This window comes from Mus musculus, chromosome 12, assembly GCF_000001635.26.
Source record: "Mus musculus strain C57BL/6J chromosome 12, GRCm38.p6 C57BL/6J".
NCBI classification, from domain to species: Eukaryota; Metazoa; Chordata; class Mammalia; order Rodentia; family Muridae; genus Mus; species Mus musculus.
In genome coordinates, this window is record NC_000078.6 from 73,903,800 (window position 1) to 73,919,109 (window position 15,310).

Sequence of the window (15,310 nt, forward strand, 5' to 3'; positions counted from 1 at the left end):
GGATCTGGAGTTTTAAGTTTGCAGGTTGTTCTGTGCGGTGACCAGTGTGAGTCCTGGACTGCAGTTTCAAGCCCTCCTGCTCTGGTTGTGGCACTGGCTCTGCTCCCAGTCACTGTGACCTCCTGGTGTGCTGGATAGTTTTGTCAACTTGACCCAAGTCATCTGTGAGGAGGGAACCTCAGTTAAGCAAATGTCTCTGTAAGAGTGGGCTGTAGGCAAATTAGTGATTGGTGGGGGAGGACCTAGCCCATTGTGGATGGTCCCATCCCTGGGCTGGTGGTTCTAGGTTCTGTAAGAAAGCAGGCAGAGCAAGCCATGAGGAGCAGGCCACTGAGCAGCACCCCTCCATGGCCTCTGCATCAGGTTTCTCCCTGTTTGAATTCCTGCCCTGACTTCCTTCAGTGATGAGCACTGATTTGAAAGCGTCAGCCAAGTAAACCCTTCCCCCAGCAAGGTGCTCTGGCCCTGGCCTTTATCACCATGATAACCCCAACTAGGACAGCCGTCAAGCTGTGGTTGTCTATATCTGTCTTTCTTTCACTTTTAGGACAGTAGTTCCTCTGTGACTTCAATTCTGATTAGATAACTATAGATTTCAGTTTGATTAGCTTGTGCCTTGCCATGGAGATGGAAATGACAATTTTGGGGTTTTGTGTGCGTGTATGTGTGTGTGTGTGTGTGTGTGTGTGTGTGTGTGTGTGTTGTAATTTGGTTTGGGTGGTACTGAATATTAAACCCAGGATATGCTAGGCAACAGCTTTACCAATCAGTTATACCTCCAACAACAGGTCTTTGCATATGAGGCCGAAAACAGGAAAGCCCTTAGAACTTCTTAGTGAATTCTTTTTGAAGAAGCCTGTCCAGGCTGGTCACATGGAGCAGGGGTAAGATCACTGGCCGTGCCAACCCAGTGGCCTGAGCTCCATCTCTGGATGGAAGGCAAAACTGACTCCTGAAAGTTGTCCTCTGATCTCCATGGGTGTGTCACTTTCAGAATGAGAAAGTGCTACTTTCAAATTTTCTATTTGTATTTTGCATACACTCAGACAATCATCTTTACTTTTTTGGACTCCTGTTAAGAAAAACATGTTTAATACTTCCATTTTCTAAACACATTCTTCCAAAATTATATGCTTTTATCATTGTTATTGTTACAAATATACAAAGAAAAAGGAGAAGAGGAGGAGGGGTGGGGAGAGGACGAGGTAGAGGAAAAGGAAGAGCAGATGCGAATGCTAAGCTAGGAATCACTTTTTAACACTCATCTTCCCTGCAGTTTGATGTCGTTTAAACTGTGTGCACTTGGCATGTTTTGCTTTCAGAAGGCTCATTGCTCCATATTTTTTGTAGTAGTTTAAATTCAAATTTTACCCTGACTCCCTTGTGAGTCACTGCCAATTAGGTCAAAGGTCATTGGAGTCATTTTACAATGCTCTCTTAAACTCCTTAGTAAGGTCTGCAAAGTGAGTTGGAGTGGACCTTGGACAGTTGTGCAGATTGTGAAATGAGGGAAGAAGACTGCTCACGCAGATGCACTTATTTGGTAGCAACAGAAATGCATGTGTTAATAGGTAGCTCATAAAAAGAGTGATTTTAACTTTATTCAATAAGAATATTTGCCTTTTAGGGATCTGTTAGCAGGATTATCAGAATTAGGAGATAGTATTTGGCACTTTTGTATCTTAACTACTTGGTTAAATATTACTGTTCTCCATGGTGGTATCTATTTATGGCCATGCACAAAATATGATAAATTGTAAATTTTTACAAAGGGAAACGGAAGCTTGAGGAAATTGTAATACATATTCAAAAAATCTTGTCCACTGAATTATCATTCTGTTTAAACTTTCCAAAATGCTTTAAAAAAAAAAACCTTTAAGTGAGTTGGACCTGCTATTACGCAAAGCTCATATTTTTATTCCAAGAACATTATATTCTACAGCTGTGATCCCTGACCAGCGAGAACTGCTTAAGTTATAAGACAAGAACAATTGGTGCTTTCAGTAACTGCCCTCATTTATGGAGATGCAAACATTCTGGGAAGTTACAATGTCGGGAAAAAAGGGAGTCTGTAAGCATTCACACTAACACCACTGGCACTTAAACAGTTGAAACTGGTCAGTCTACAGAGGCATGACCAACTGCCACTAGCATGAATTTGGGGATAACAAGAACAATACTCCACAGCATTTAATGATGGCTTCCTATTGCCCTATGTGGTTTCAAGTGATTTTTCTGTTTTATAACCATCAGTAGTGCTGCAGCGTAAGTACCATCTTCTCCATTTTACAGATGAATAAACTGAGGCACAGAGAGGTTAAATGACTGGCACTGGTGCTTACAACCGAGCTCACTCTGAATTCTGCAGCCATTGTTCTTAACACTGTACTTTCAGGGTGTTACACTACATATGTGTAATATATATATATGTATATATATATACACACAAATATATGTATATATATACACACATATACATATATATATGTATGTATGTATATGTATATATATTTCCATGATTAAAAACAAAACAAAATGAAAAACAAGTAATTAGTTTTGGTCTTTTACTCTTTTTATATATACCCTGTAGCTCTTTCAGAGGTATGTTCTAGATTTCAAACAAAAATAGTGCTCAAATCTATTTATATAGTCCTAACTTCTTTTTTGAAGCCAGGGCCTTGTGCATGCTAGACCACTCCTCTACTACCGAGCTAAATCTCCAGCTGTAATCATATCTTTATGAGTATTGAGTTGCTTCATGCATTGTTTATTGTCTTATTAGACCTGGACATTATGTGTATTTCTAGAGGGCATTGTTTTTGGATTTGAATGCAATTTAAATGTACCATAGATATCTACATTATTATACAACCCAAAGTTAGATTGTAACAATGTACTAACAAGGCAAAGAAGAGATACTAAACAGTCTAGTGTCAGGTCAGTTTCAGAGACCCCAGATTCAGACTCAGTTGTGTCTATAACACGTGTGTGTGTGTGTGTGTGTGTGTGTGTGTGTGTGTGTACACACACGGGCACGAAGTGTTCCTTTGTTGGGCTTGGAATACTTTTAAAACAAACACACACCATACCCACAGACCTAACATTTATGCTTCCAAAGACCGACTAAAAATGATGGCTTTAATCCATAGCTCCCAGCATAGCCGGTGAGCAGTCCTGTCAAGGTCTGTAGGTTGAAGGACTTGTTCTTCTTTCAGTCTAAACAGTGAACTAAACTCAGTCTGAAACAATTCTTGCACCTTTTCTGCATCCATTTAAGATGATCTTTGTCAGTTTTTAAAGCAACATGAAAGCAAAATAAGTCTATTCAATGCCTTTTCCTGTCTTGTCAAATTCAGGCTTGTGCTCTCACTTATTGAAGCTGTTGTTTATTTGTAAATGCTTAAGATAGTTTATTTTTAAATGGCCCTGCAACTTCCCTCCCCTTGAGAGGTTTGGCAAGACGGATTTGTTTTATATTTTTATCTGCATTTGCTCAGTAGTCAAACTTTGGCCCAGAAAATCTTAATCACTTGGAGACTTCCCTTGTTGTGTAGCAAAGAGCGGAGACTGGAGACTGAGTGGTGTCGGTCACCTGGGAAGGAGGGACCCCACTCTAACATCAGGGGGGCTGGCTGCCAGAACGCAAAGTTGGCTTTTTTTTTTTCAACTGGAAACTCGGGCGGGATGGGCGGCGACCGGGTCCAGCCACGCAGCTAAGGAGTAAGCGAGCCTCAGAGAACTCTATAGAGAGCCGGGGCGGTGCGAGCCAGGCTCGGACCCAAGCTTGGCAGCCCACTCGCTCCAGCAGCGCCTCCCAAAGCCAGACGCAGCTTTCCATTGAAGGTGCAGAGACCCCCCCACCCCCAGACCTGGGCTCAGCCGCACCCGTCGCTCGCCCCTTTTTCTTCCCTCCCTAGCTGCACACAGACAAGCACGTGAGCGGGGCAGCTCGTCCCAGCTGGGGCTCAGCTGACCTCCTCCTGATTGGCTGAGAGCAACGTGGGCTGGGGTGGGGCCTGGCCGCCTGCGTCCTTCACCATTGGCTCTCCGGGAACCCGCCTCCGCTCAGGTGAGGCGGGCCCGCGGGCGCGCGCGTTGGGTGCTGAGCGGGCGCGCGCACCCCTCGGCTTTTCCCTCCCCTCGCCGCGCGCCCGAGCGCGCCTCCGCCCTTGCCCGCCCCCTGCCGCTGCTTCAGCGCCTCAGTGCACAGAGCCTCCTCGGCTGAGGGGACGCGAGGACTGTCCTCGCCGCCGTCGCGGGCAGTGTCTAGCCAGGCCTTGACAAGCTAGCCGGAGGAGCGCCTAGGAACCCGAGCCGGAGCTCAGCGAGCGCAGCCTGCAGCTCCCGCCTCGCCGTCCCGGGGGGCGTCCCGCCTCCCACCCCGCCTCTGGACTTGTCTCTTTCTCCGCGCGCGCGGACAGAGCCGGCGTTTAGGCCCGAGCGAGCCCGGGGGCCGCCGGCCGGGAAGACAACGCGGGCACCGATTCGCCATGGAGGGCGCCGGCGGCGAGAACGAGAAGAAAAAGTAAGCCGGGCCGCCGCGTTCCGTGGACTGGCTTTTTTTTTTTTTTTTTTTTTGTCTCCGCTCCCCTTCCGTCCCCCCCAGCCTCACGCGCCGGGCTCCCCCGCGGTCCACGTCGCCATCTTGGCGCTGGGGGTGGGAGTCGCGGGCCCTGCGCTCGGCGGGGCTGGGGTCTCCGCCCCGGACACCCGCCCCGCGCCGTCGCAGCCCAGCCTGCCCCGCGCGCCCATCCGGCCGAGCCGGCCAGGGCCGAGTACGCCTCTAGCTCCCGCGCCTTCCCTCCCCGTCCTCCGCGTTAGCCGCGAGCAGCGGGCCCCGGGCGGACCCTGTGCGCGCTGCCAGCTTCCTGGGGTCGAGGCCCTCCGAGGCCGACCCGGGGCTCCCCCGAGCCGCCTCGCTGCGCCGCGGCCGCCGTTGCCTTTGTAGGTTAGGGAGTTTCTTCTGGGGGCCCGAAGACGCTAACTTTCTAGTTTGCACGTGCGGGTTTGGTTGTAATCTGGAAAAACTTGCCTCCATCAGAGTAACGGGAATTTAGGAAAATGGCATCATTGTAAACAACTTCCAATTTCTACAAACTTGTGTTTGCATCACCTGTCAGGAGAGCCCAGACGTTATGTATCAATATGTGGCTGCCTCGTTCACTCCTGAAAATAACTTACGGATAGTTTTGGTTAAATTTAGGCCGGTAATTTCATGGAGTGGGGGCTATATATGATGAAAGCCGTCGGTTAAAATACTGAAAATTTATTGGAACACCTGAAAAGAATTGTTTCCAAAAACCATACATCTGAAGTGTGAAATCTTCCATGAGAATTCAGTGTAAGTTTATGAAACATCTTGTGGTTTGAGTCTAAGGAGAACATTTTAGAATTGAGTACAGCTAGTGGTGGTAAGATCGACCCCTGCCGCCAGCACACAATTTTGTCTACTTCGATATTTTAACCTTGAGAAAATCAGTTTAAGGAGTTGAAGGTTTGTAGTAAGAGCTGTGGTTACAAGGCTGGCTTAATTTGCTGTTAAGTCCTTCTAGTCTTCTGGAAGAGATTAATTCCCCTTATCCATATCAGCAGAAGAGATAAACTTACTCATTTTCCTGCTGTTCTGGACACCCCTTCCTTGTCTTGGTCTTTATTCCATAAAAGGTCCAGGTCTTAGTTTGTGTGCACCCAAAGGAAGCACTTTGGAAATGTTTTAAAGTGTTCATGCAAGTCTAGACTTAACTCCACGAGTTACCAGAATTAGTTGCAATTAATTTTGCAGAACTGACTACAATGCTTTTGATGAAATGATGGGCTGCTATTCTCTAAACCTTAGGCAGATTGCCATTGTGTACTCACTGTCCTTATTAAATGCTAAATTATATTAATACACTACACCAAGTTATACACCAATCACTTCTCTTTCTTATACGCTGATTTTTTTTTAATTTAAATCAAAAGTAGTTTCATAATGGATAAGTAAGCTAGTTGTGTATCGGGCCCAGTTCTAAATGGTTTTTAGGCTTTCCTCAGAGCCATCTGTTAATTTTTTTCTCATTTGAGATGTTAGCAGCTTTAGATCAGATGGGATTATATTTCTTAATATAGAGGTTCTTAATATCACTAAAAGATAATAAACATGAGTGATGGGCCACTCAACAACACTTATAGGTGCCATTTATTAAATATGTCTTTTTGTAATCACAATTTCATTGAAAGATTGAGAAGTAAAAACTTTCTTTCTCCAATTATTCCACCTTAAATGAGCCTCCAAAGTGAACCTGGGGGAAAGGATTTGGCTTTTTTAAATAGAGAGTATAGAAAACTCAAACCTTGAAGATTTGGAAGAAAGCAGAACAGAAAATGCATAATAGATTTAATAGGAGGTATGTGCTGTTGACTCTTAGCTGTTAGGGCTAAGCGTGATTGACCTAGTATGTGTATGGACTCTTAGATTGCAGAAGAATGTCAAGCTCGTTTTGTTCCTAGCTGAACTTTTCGAAGCCCCCCCCCCCCCAAAAAATTGAGCCACTAAAGTAAAATCTCTTAAAGACATTTCTTAATTTCACCTTTTAGTTTTGATCACTAAAAATCAAGAAATTCATTTATTAATAAAATTAAGCTGTCCCCCTTGTTTGAGGAATCAGTAGTCTACTGACTTAGAGGGTAGGAATTCAGGAGCAGATGATACCCACAAATTGGAGTCTCAAGCCTTTCCACTTGTGATGGTTGGCAAGTTACTGAATACTTGTGGATTATATGCCCCCCCCCCACCCCCAACCCAAGAGGATAATACTACCCTTCTGAAAATAAGATAATGTATTTAAAGCCCTTAGGCCAGCCTATGGAATGGGAGGCTTGTAACATTTTATATACTTGAAAATAGATGTTAACTGTTAAAACATCTATAACAGTCTGTTGTAGTTCAGACTTTCATAATCTTCAAACCTTTCTTCTGTGCCTTCATGCATTTTTTTTTTTCCTTATCAAAAAACAAGAAGACTGACTCTGAATTCAAAGGCTGGAAAGAGTTCTTTCCTGCTGAAGCCCTGTCCTTGGACCATGGCATCTAGCATCAGTTGTTTGACTGAGCATATGATAGACTCTAGGCACCTCATCATAGTTCCCCATCCCAGTGTTTTCTCCCTAAATAGGTCATTCTGAATCTACTCTGGGCTCTAGTCATAAGCATATGCTAATCATGCAAGAGAGACCAGGACCTAAGGGAATGTAGGTTTAGAACTGGTAGTAGCTTGCTTTTTTTTTTTCTTGTTCTGATGCTCACATTCTGAGTATTGTCTGCAGGAATTTAATAGCAATATGGTGCTTAGTACACTTTCTTATCTAGTGTTATTTAGTTGTCAGGATATTTTAACATGTTCCAGTCCACTCCAAAAGCACCTTGTGAAATCTAGAGATTGTCCCAACTTTCTGATGGTGTGCAGGCTCAAGGTTTAGATACTGTTCTTACATTCCAGTGTTTTGTATGCCAAGGATGGTATATAGGAGGCTAAGGCAGATTAGTCTCTTGACTTTTGTTGTTGTCAAGAATTTAAAACAGTTTATGATGTTGGTTGTATGATAATTTTTCCATTCATGAATATTACAGATTTAGGTTAAAAATGGATATCTAAAACACTCATGACATTTTTTTTTTAAAGTCTGTCTCCTCATTAAGAGAAAGTAACCTAAATATATCTGTGGAGTTGAAGTACCTTCCTACCAAGAAACTGATTTTAACTTACAAGAAAAAGGTTACTTTGTTTCAGTACCCCTCCCTTTGGGACTAGACAGCAATAGGTAGGTTTTACCTAGCCATTTCTTGCTTGTAGTATAGGTATTTATTGCATGTTTTCTGCTTGACTCTGAAGGATTTGAAAAAGAATTTAACAAGCCAAAGTGTCATTGCTCAGCATTTTTGGTAAAAGTATAGTGAGAATGTTTAATCATAAAATTTTAATTATAGCAATTTTGTTTCCATCTCTTGAAGTTTCAAGAATGAACTACTTGTTGTGTGTATTGAATTTGATATTAAAGTTCATGGTTTCTCCAATAAAAATTAAAAGACTCATCTGTTTGCCAAGCATAGTCTTTTAGACAAATGTAATATAAAGAATTCCAAATTGTAAAACAAAAATCAAAAGAGATTACTACATGACTTTATAGTGTTTAAAGTGATTGTGTTTGTCTTATTTAGTTGTTTAAAAAACTAACAACCTACTCTGTTCTAGCCATTTCTAGGTGTAAATTTTAGCTGTGGCAAATTTTGTCATGTAACCAACTTTTTCTTCTTGCAAAACAGAATCTATGGGCATTTTACAGCTCCCAGTTTCCCACTAGCTTTAGCTTGTGGTGCCACCATTCTGAATCTCTGAATCATAAACCTGAGTACTCTAGAGAGATACCTCATGTAACTAGAATCATGGCAGGTTTTGCCTTTGTGGAAGTCACCTCAGATGATTCATTTACAAACAGAACAAAATGTCAAAGAACAGTTTATAAGTAAAAGCTTTAAAAAAGAATGTTAAATACCTTTAAAGTAGGAGTGAAATTTTTCTAGTAACCTGGAAAGAGTTGGTCTCTTAAAATTTTCTCAGAAATATTTAGTGTCAACTAATATATGCCTGGTCTATTGAAGATAAAACCCCATTTAAGATAGTAATTAAAATGGTATCATTTTATAAAACAAAATCCCTTTTAGTTGTTCTGCCCAACTCTACTATCATTTATTAGTGTTTTCTTATTAAATTCTACTTGGTTGGAATACTAAATATAAAGATTATTTTAAGGTATCATTTTGAAATTTTATTTTCCTTGTTAATAGGAAAACGCTAGTGGTGGAACATAGCTTATGTTTAGAATCATCATAATTAGACAAAGTAAGTGTTCTTCAATGGTGCTGTTTTCACTGATGAATTACAAATGTTATGTATTTGCCCTTTTTTTCCCCCGGATAGTTTGTGAAGATAAGTTTGCCCAACTAAAAACACTGGTAAAAGTAAGCAGAGGTTAAGGGGAAACTTGGAGTCTCAAAGTAGTGTTTTGGTTCTTATGGGCCTTTTCTTATAAATTTAGATATCAAGCAAGTTTCTATAAAGAGATACCTCCTGTTTTCCATTCTAAAATTGGGTATGTGTTTCTATAGGCAAAGTCCTAAATAGACTGAGTTTGAAGAACATCTAATAGGGAATACTGATGCACATGAGCCCTAAGTATTCGAGTGAACAAATCAAACAACTGATGTACAATTGGATGAGCAAAGAGAATACAGAGGATTTTAAAGGATGCTTTTTTTTTCTTTTTTTTTTTTTTAAGTTTTCCTGTATCCCCTGGCTATTTTTTCATAAAAAACTGTTCTTATGCTTTGGAATTCTCATAGGTTTTTAATCTTAAATTTTAATTTCTGTCACCTTTTTGATACTTTTTCTATTTATTAGAATCAGACTAGAGGACATATTTTATTGATAAACATGGCTGTGTAATATGTGCAAGGCCTGGGAAGTCAGTTAGTATCCTTTAAGGTATGTTAAAAATGCCTCTCAGTCCTCTATGTTCAGAACCCTGAGGAAACATGAAGCATCTGGGTATTGCTGTGGAAGATCTGCTAGATAAACAAGTGGAAAGTATTCATCCTTGTTTCATTTTTATATTTCATATTCATTTATTGAATATGTGTGTTTCACCTGTCTCTCTCAAGTGGGGAACTGCATGTTCTCTGAAGTCTGACTGCCAAAGATTCCACTCTGTAACAATGGGTAAATTACTTCTCATGTTTGTTTCTTGTGTTATGTGCATTAAATATATGTATCCTTATGAAAATATGATACATATCAAATAAAATATTGATGATAGCTGTTAACTGTGAAGGCATTTTGCTGATGGAATAACAGTGATTAAAATAGAAATACTGCTTTAAAAAGTTCACCTACTGGAAAGGTCATCCTTGGGACAACCATAGTGTTGCAAGCTTAGAATTTACAGGCTGCTATTGGGTTCTGTTTGCTGCCTTAAAGAAGGTAACCAATTTGGTTCTGCTATAGTAAACAAAGAACATTCCAGAATCTCTTTAAAAATTTGGATAAAACTTCAGATCCAGCCTTTAGGTTTTTATGGCCAGACTACAATCCAAGCCTTCTCAGAGAATATTTAAACTTTTCTTAAAAAACAAACAAACAAACAAAAATACACAGTTACTATATAATTTATGTTTCATTGTAAAAAAAAAATCCTGAATTATAAATAAAAGAAAAACTGAAAGTTCACTTCCCTACTGAAGCTTAAGAAAGCAATTACTCCTACAGTTTAATGTGTCTCTGAGATAATTTTAATTCACATAATTTCCTATTTACATAAGTAGACTGCTATGTGTTCTGCCCCCCTTGTTTTATATGTATTTCTTCATTCAGTCTTTTTTCCTTTAATACTATCTTGACTGTCTTTCAATGGTAGTTATAAGAGCTACTTCATTCCTTTTAATTACCATAATATATGCTATTATGAACAAGACACTAAATAGCCCTGAATTTAAGTAATCTTAAAAATGATTGTTCAAAAGCATACCAGTCATACCTAAAAGTATACAAAAAGTATGCTTGTAATTTTGTCACTTAAAGATTACTATTAATACTTAATATTTGCCTTGTGTGTGTTTATGTGTATGTACACAAATGCACAGGTGCTGTTATACATATGTATGTATGTGAAGGTTAGAGGCCATCCTCCAGTGTCATAGCTCAGAAACTATGCAACATGTTTTTGAGGCAGGGTCTCCTTCTTGGGACCTAGGGCTCACTAGATGTTCAGTGAGCTCCAGGGATCTGCCTATCTCTGCCTCCCAGCACTGATTTTGCAAGAGTGCAATACCAAACCTGACTTTTCTGGAGATTGAATTGGGGTTTTATGCTTATGTGTCAAGCACTTTAGTGACTGAACCATCTCCCTCTTGCCCCCAAATCTGGTTTTTAATATTAGCACACAGATAAGATTTCACTAGCTATAGCTAAAATTATACTCTTTTGTATACTTTCATATCCTTTTTCACATTCTGTGTTCATTTCCTGTTTGTATTTTGATCACGTGCTTTTATAGTGTATGGGGCACTAAAGAGATGATCTTTTTTATGAGTAAAATCACTTCAATTAAGAGCGCCTGGGTTTATGCAGGTAGTATGCACAGCTCTAATCCTCGCACTAAGGAGGCAAAGGCAGGCAGATCTCTGGAAATTTGAGGCCAGCCTGGTCTACATAGTGAGTTCCAGGATAGACAGCTTTGAGAGACCATGTCTCAAAGAAAAACAAAACAAGAGTGCCTAAATTTAAAACTCAGCTTTACTACTAATTAGCTAGTGTGACCTAATATTTGTATTATAGGTTTGCTGTTCTTATTTGGTATTACTAGCAGTTCCTTGTGTAAGGTGTTGTTTTTTAGATTTTGTTGTTATTAATTGATTAACAATTGCAATTCATTACCAAGAATGCAAAGACTAGTTGGTTTGAGATAATCCCCTAATCATTTCTTCCTTTAATTTTAGAAGGCCTTTGAGATGATTATGAATTTATCTATGTGATAGAGAGACTTTGGCTTATAGATATGAGAAAGTTGAAAATTAGTAAAAAAAAAAAAAAAAACTATTAAAAGCTGGAAGTGGTGGTACAAGCCTATATTATTCAGCACTCTGGAAGCTGAGGCAAGAACATTGCCAAGTCTGAGGCTAGCCTGGGCTATATAGTGGTCCTGTCTCAGAAAATCAAAACATGAAATAGAACAAAATTTGTTTAGTGGAGATTAATGTATCATTGGCCTTATCCTGAAGCATATACATTCTTGAACAGAGTTACCCCCAAGAAATACTAACATTCAGTATTTGATCCACTGAATTTCCTCTCTTCTTGAATTAATATGATGTAATTTTGAGAATATCTTTTTAAAAAGCACATAGTGCTTTAAGTAGTACAAATAAATATCATTTGATGTCTAATGAAATTTTGCTTCCTTTAAATTTTGAGCTTTTAAGTCCTACAATGAATTTAATGTTGAAGTTTTAATTTAAAGCATAATTGATGACCTTTAGTTGGAGATCGATTAGTTTTTATCGATGAATATAAATTACAGATGGTAAACATAATCTATGGTGAAAAAATGCTTTAAAATCTATGGAGTCTGTTTAAAATCCATTAAATGTATATAGTAATATAAATCTTCTTTTGAATGCTATCAGAGTGCCATATTTCTACTTGGGAACATTAGGTGCTTAAGACCTGTAATGTAGGTCTCTAAAGACAAAAATGAAGGCACATGGCCTCAGCAACTGCTGAAGTGTAACGATTCTCCTGTTTTGATTGATTGTCTATCACCACGAAAAGTCCACAAGCTATTCCCTGTCTGGAGTTCCTGCATTCTGGAGGATCTCTTCTTCAGACATCTCACTCCTTGGTCTGAGCCTTTTTTGGTTGCCTTTAATTCTTTGTTTCGCGTCACCTGTATTTTTTCCTTCTGTCATTTTTCCTTTTCTTTGCCTAAAAAGAAGAAAATTAAAAGGTAATACTCTTTGATTGTTCTTCATAGATACCTAAATTCTCTTCCTATTTTCTCCACAAAACTTACTTACACCTTGGTAAGGGTAACAGTAGCAAACAGTAGCAAGGCTGGCACAACCACCTCCTCCCATATTCACAGCAGACATCAGCATCACTTTTGCCCAGTGGTCTCATGGCTGGCTTCAGGATTTTGTTTAATAAACTGTTCCAGGCATTTAAACTAGTCATGGAGATGGCTGTACTTATTTGTCATCCTAGTCATACTGTGCCTTTTAAAATTAAAACTAACTTAAATGGACAGTTAGGCAGATAGTTTAGTTAGTACTAAGTGTTTATAGAAAGATTGGATTCAATTCCTAGAACCCCTGTTTTAAAAGCTGGCTACAGTATAGCACATACTTGTAATAGTAGCAATGGGAAACAAAGACAGGGAGATCCTTGATGCTTGCTGGGTCAGCCCCTCTGGCCTACTTATGAGTTCCAGGCCAGTGAGAGACCATGTGTCAAAGAAAAAAAAGTTGGATGGTATTTAGGGAACCATAAGATTTTACAATCTGGCCTCTACATACATGTATACTCCCACAGTGTGCACCTGCACACACGAAAACATAGAAAACTCTGGACATTGGGGACAGGTATTTTTTTTAAAAAGTTACAGTGGAGTTTGGTCATTCACATTTAAATAGGAATTCTCTGGATATATTCAAAATCATTTGAGCCATTTTAAAAATGCTTAATGAAACTTAAAAGTTTTGGTGGATGAAAAAGATTTGAGAAGTATACACATATGCAGAAATTATGAGCACCTATTATTTTACTACCTAGAGATCCTTGTTCATGTATGTGTTTAAAATATATGTGAATCTATTGTTTTCAACCTACTTAAAAAAAAATCTGTATTTTGTCCAGTGTTAAAAGTGGAGACGACTTTAGAATTGTGTATGGTTAGTGGAGATTAAACAAGAGTGTGTAGCCAAGTGTACTTTTCTGCTTATCAGTTTCACCTTTATTGCAAAGCTAATTCTCAAAATACCATCATGCATAGGATGTGATTTTTACAGGGGATTATTAAAGGTCTAACTAAAAATGTTTGTCTTGATGTATATTGTAAACATTTAAATATTGCCAATAAATAGTGCTGTTTGAAAGGCTGAATACAAGGCATGAATGGCATTACATTGTAGAAACTTTCCCCTACTTGGCACATTTAAAGTAAGTCTAAAGCTCCCTGTTATTAACACAGGCAAGATTAATAATACCCTTTAATTCATGTTTCTTAACTCTAAGAAGTAGAATCACTGGGTTTAAAATCATGTAATTTTTGAGTATTTTTAATACTATTGATTATTTACCTTGGAGAAGTTTAAATTATTTTATACTTTGCCCAGTATTTCAGAGTGCCATTTTCTTTCTTTACCTTTTATTTTATGTGTGTTTTGTCTGTGTACATGTTAATGTACCATGTCCGCAGAGGTCAGAAGAGGGCATTGTATCCCCTAGAACTGAGTTAACAACTGATTATGAGCTGTCTTGTAGGTGTTAGGAATCCATCCCAGGCCCTCTCTAAGAGAAATGACTGCTCTTAACTGTGGAGCCATCTTTCTAGCTCCAAGAGTGTCATTTTCTTGAATTTTATTGTCTTTAATATTTAATTTGAAACCTCAGACTAATGTAAGGAAAAAATGCAGTTGTAGCTCACACAGCTTAGCTTTGGTTTAAGCAACAGCTAAGTTGAGAATCTCAAATTTCGTCAAATAATGTAATCCCTAGCTTTATCTAATTGTTACTTAGCATGTATACTTCTGTATTTGAATGCTACAGTCACTCTGCCCTTCACAGACTACCTATGTAGAATTAGAGAGTGTAGCATTCTAACATCTGCATACATATAGTTTGTGATTTTAAAAACATTAAAAGAAATTCCCTAATATTTGGGTACTAGTTTCCTGGAATACCTCCATTTTGCCCTTCTTGAGTTATTCATTATTAACCATGTGAATGGGATTTTTGGTTATATGAATTAAGTGTCTCGCTCCAGGTTTTTGGTTGTCTCTGAGATTATCATCACCTCACACATAGGGCAAGACTGTGACCAATACTGGCACTGCCATAACAGGCTTTAGGTTTTTGTTGCAAATCAGCCAGTTTATAGTCTACAGAAATTTCTGTAGCCATTTTTAAATTTTTTATTATTGGCAAATTTATCAAGCATTTTCTGCGATTTTGTCTTAATAAATAAAGTGGAATCAGCAATAGTGTCAGGGTTTGGTATCTGCTGGAACTGCTTGCAGACAGGAGCCCAGTAGGGCTGCCCTCTGAGAGGCTCTGCCAGCACCTGAGTAAGACATATGCAGATACTCACAGCCAACCATTGGACTGAGCCTGGGGACCCAATGGAAGAGATAGGGAAGGACAGATGGAGTCGAAGGCGATTGCAACCGTGTAGGAATTAGGGTTCCTGATGTGAAATTCGCAAAGAATCCATAAAAAGTTTAAACAAACAGACTTGGAGAAAATTGTCAATAATCATATTTATTAATTTGTTGAATCTTTAATTAGAATTTATTTTCTTAAAGATATTTAAAGCTTCCTAATATGACAGTCTTATTTTTGGAAACTGTTGTTAGGAAGTTTGTTCCCATTGTTATCAATTCTGACCCATGTTCAGGTATCCTCTGGAAGAAAAATAATCCTTGTGAATTTTTGGTACATGCCCAAAGGCTTCAGTTTAAGTATACTGCATTTGAAAAGATAGGTAATGTTGAGCTGAGTGT

General features: G+C 39.2%; 1 protein-coding gene across 5 annotated transcripts in view; it reads left to right on the forward strand.

Moving 5' to 3' along the window:
* Hif1a (hypoxia inducible factor 1, alpha subunit) overlaps nt 1-15,310 on the forward strand; it is a 46,231-nt gene that overhangs the window by 2,476 nt on the left and 28,445 nt on the right. For 2 of the 5 annotated variants that reach the window (NM_001313919.1, NM_010431.2), the window contains exon 1: nt 4,068-4,525. The exons of 1 other annotated variant lie outside the window; for it this stretch is intronic. In NM_001313919.1, the coding sequence (NP_001300848.1) occupies nt 4,491-4,525 (35 nt within the window). In that variant the 5' untranslated portion in view covers nt 4,068-4,490. Of the gene's footprint in view, nt 1-4,040; nt 4,526-15,310 lie in introns of those variants that run through there. 2 more of the 5 variants (XM_017314961.2, XM_006515478.4) reach the window with 2 other exon arrangements.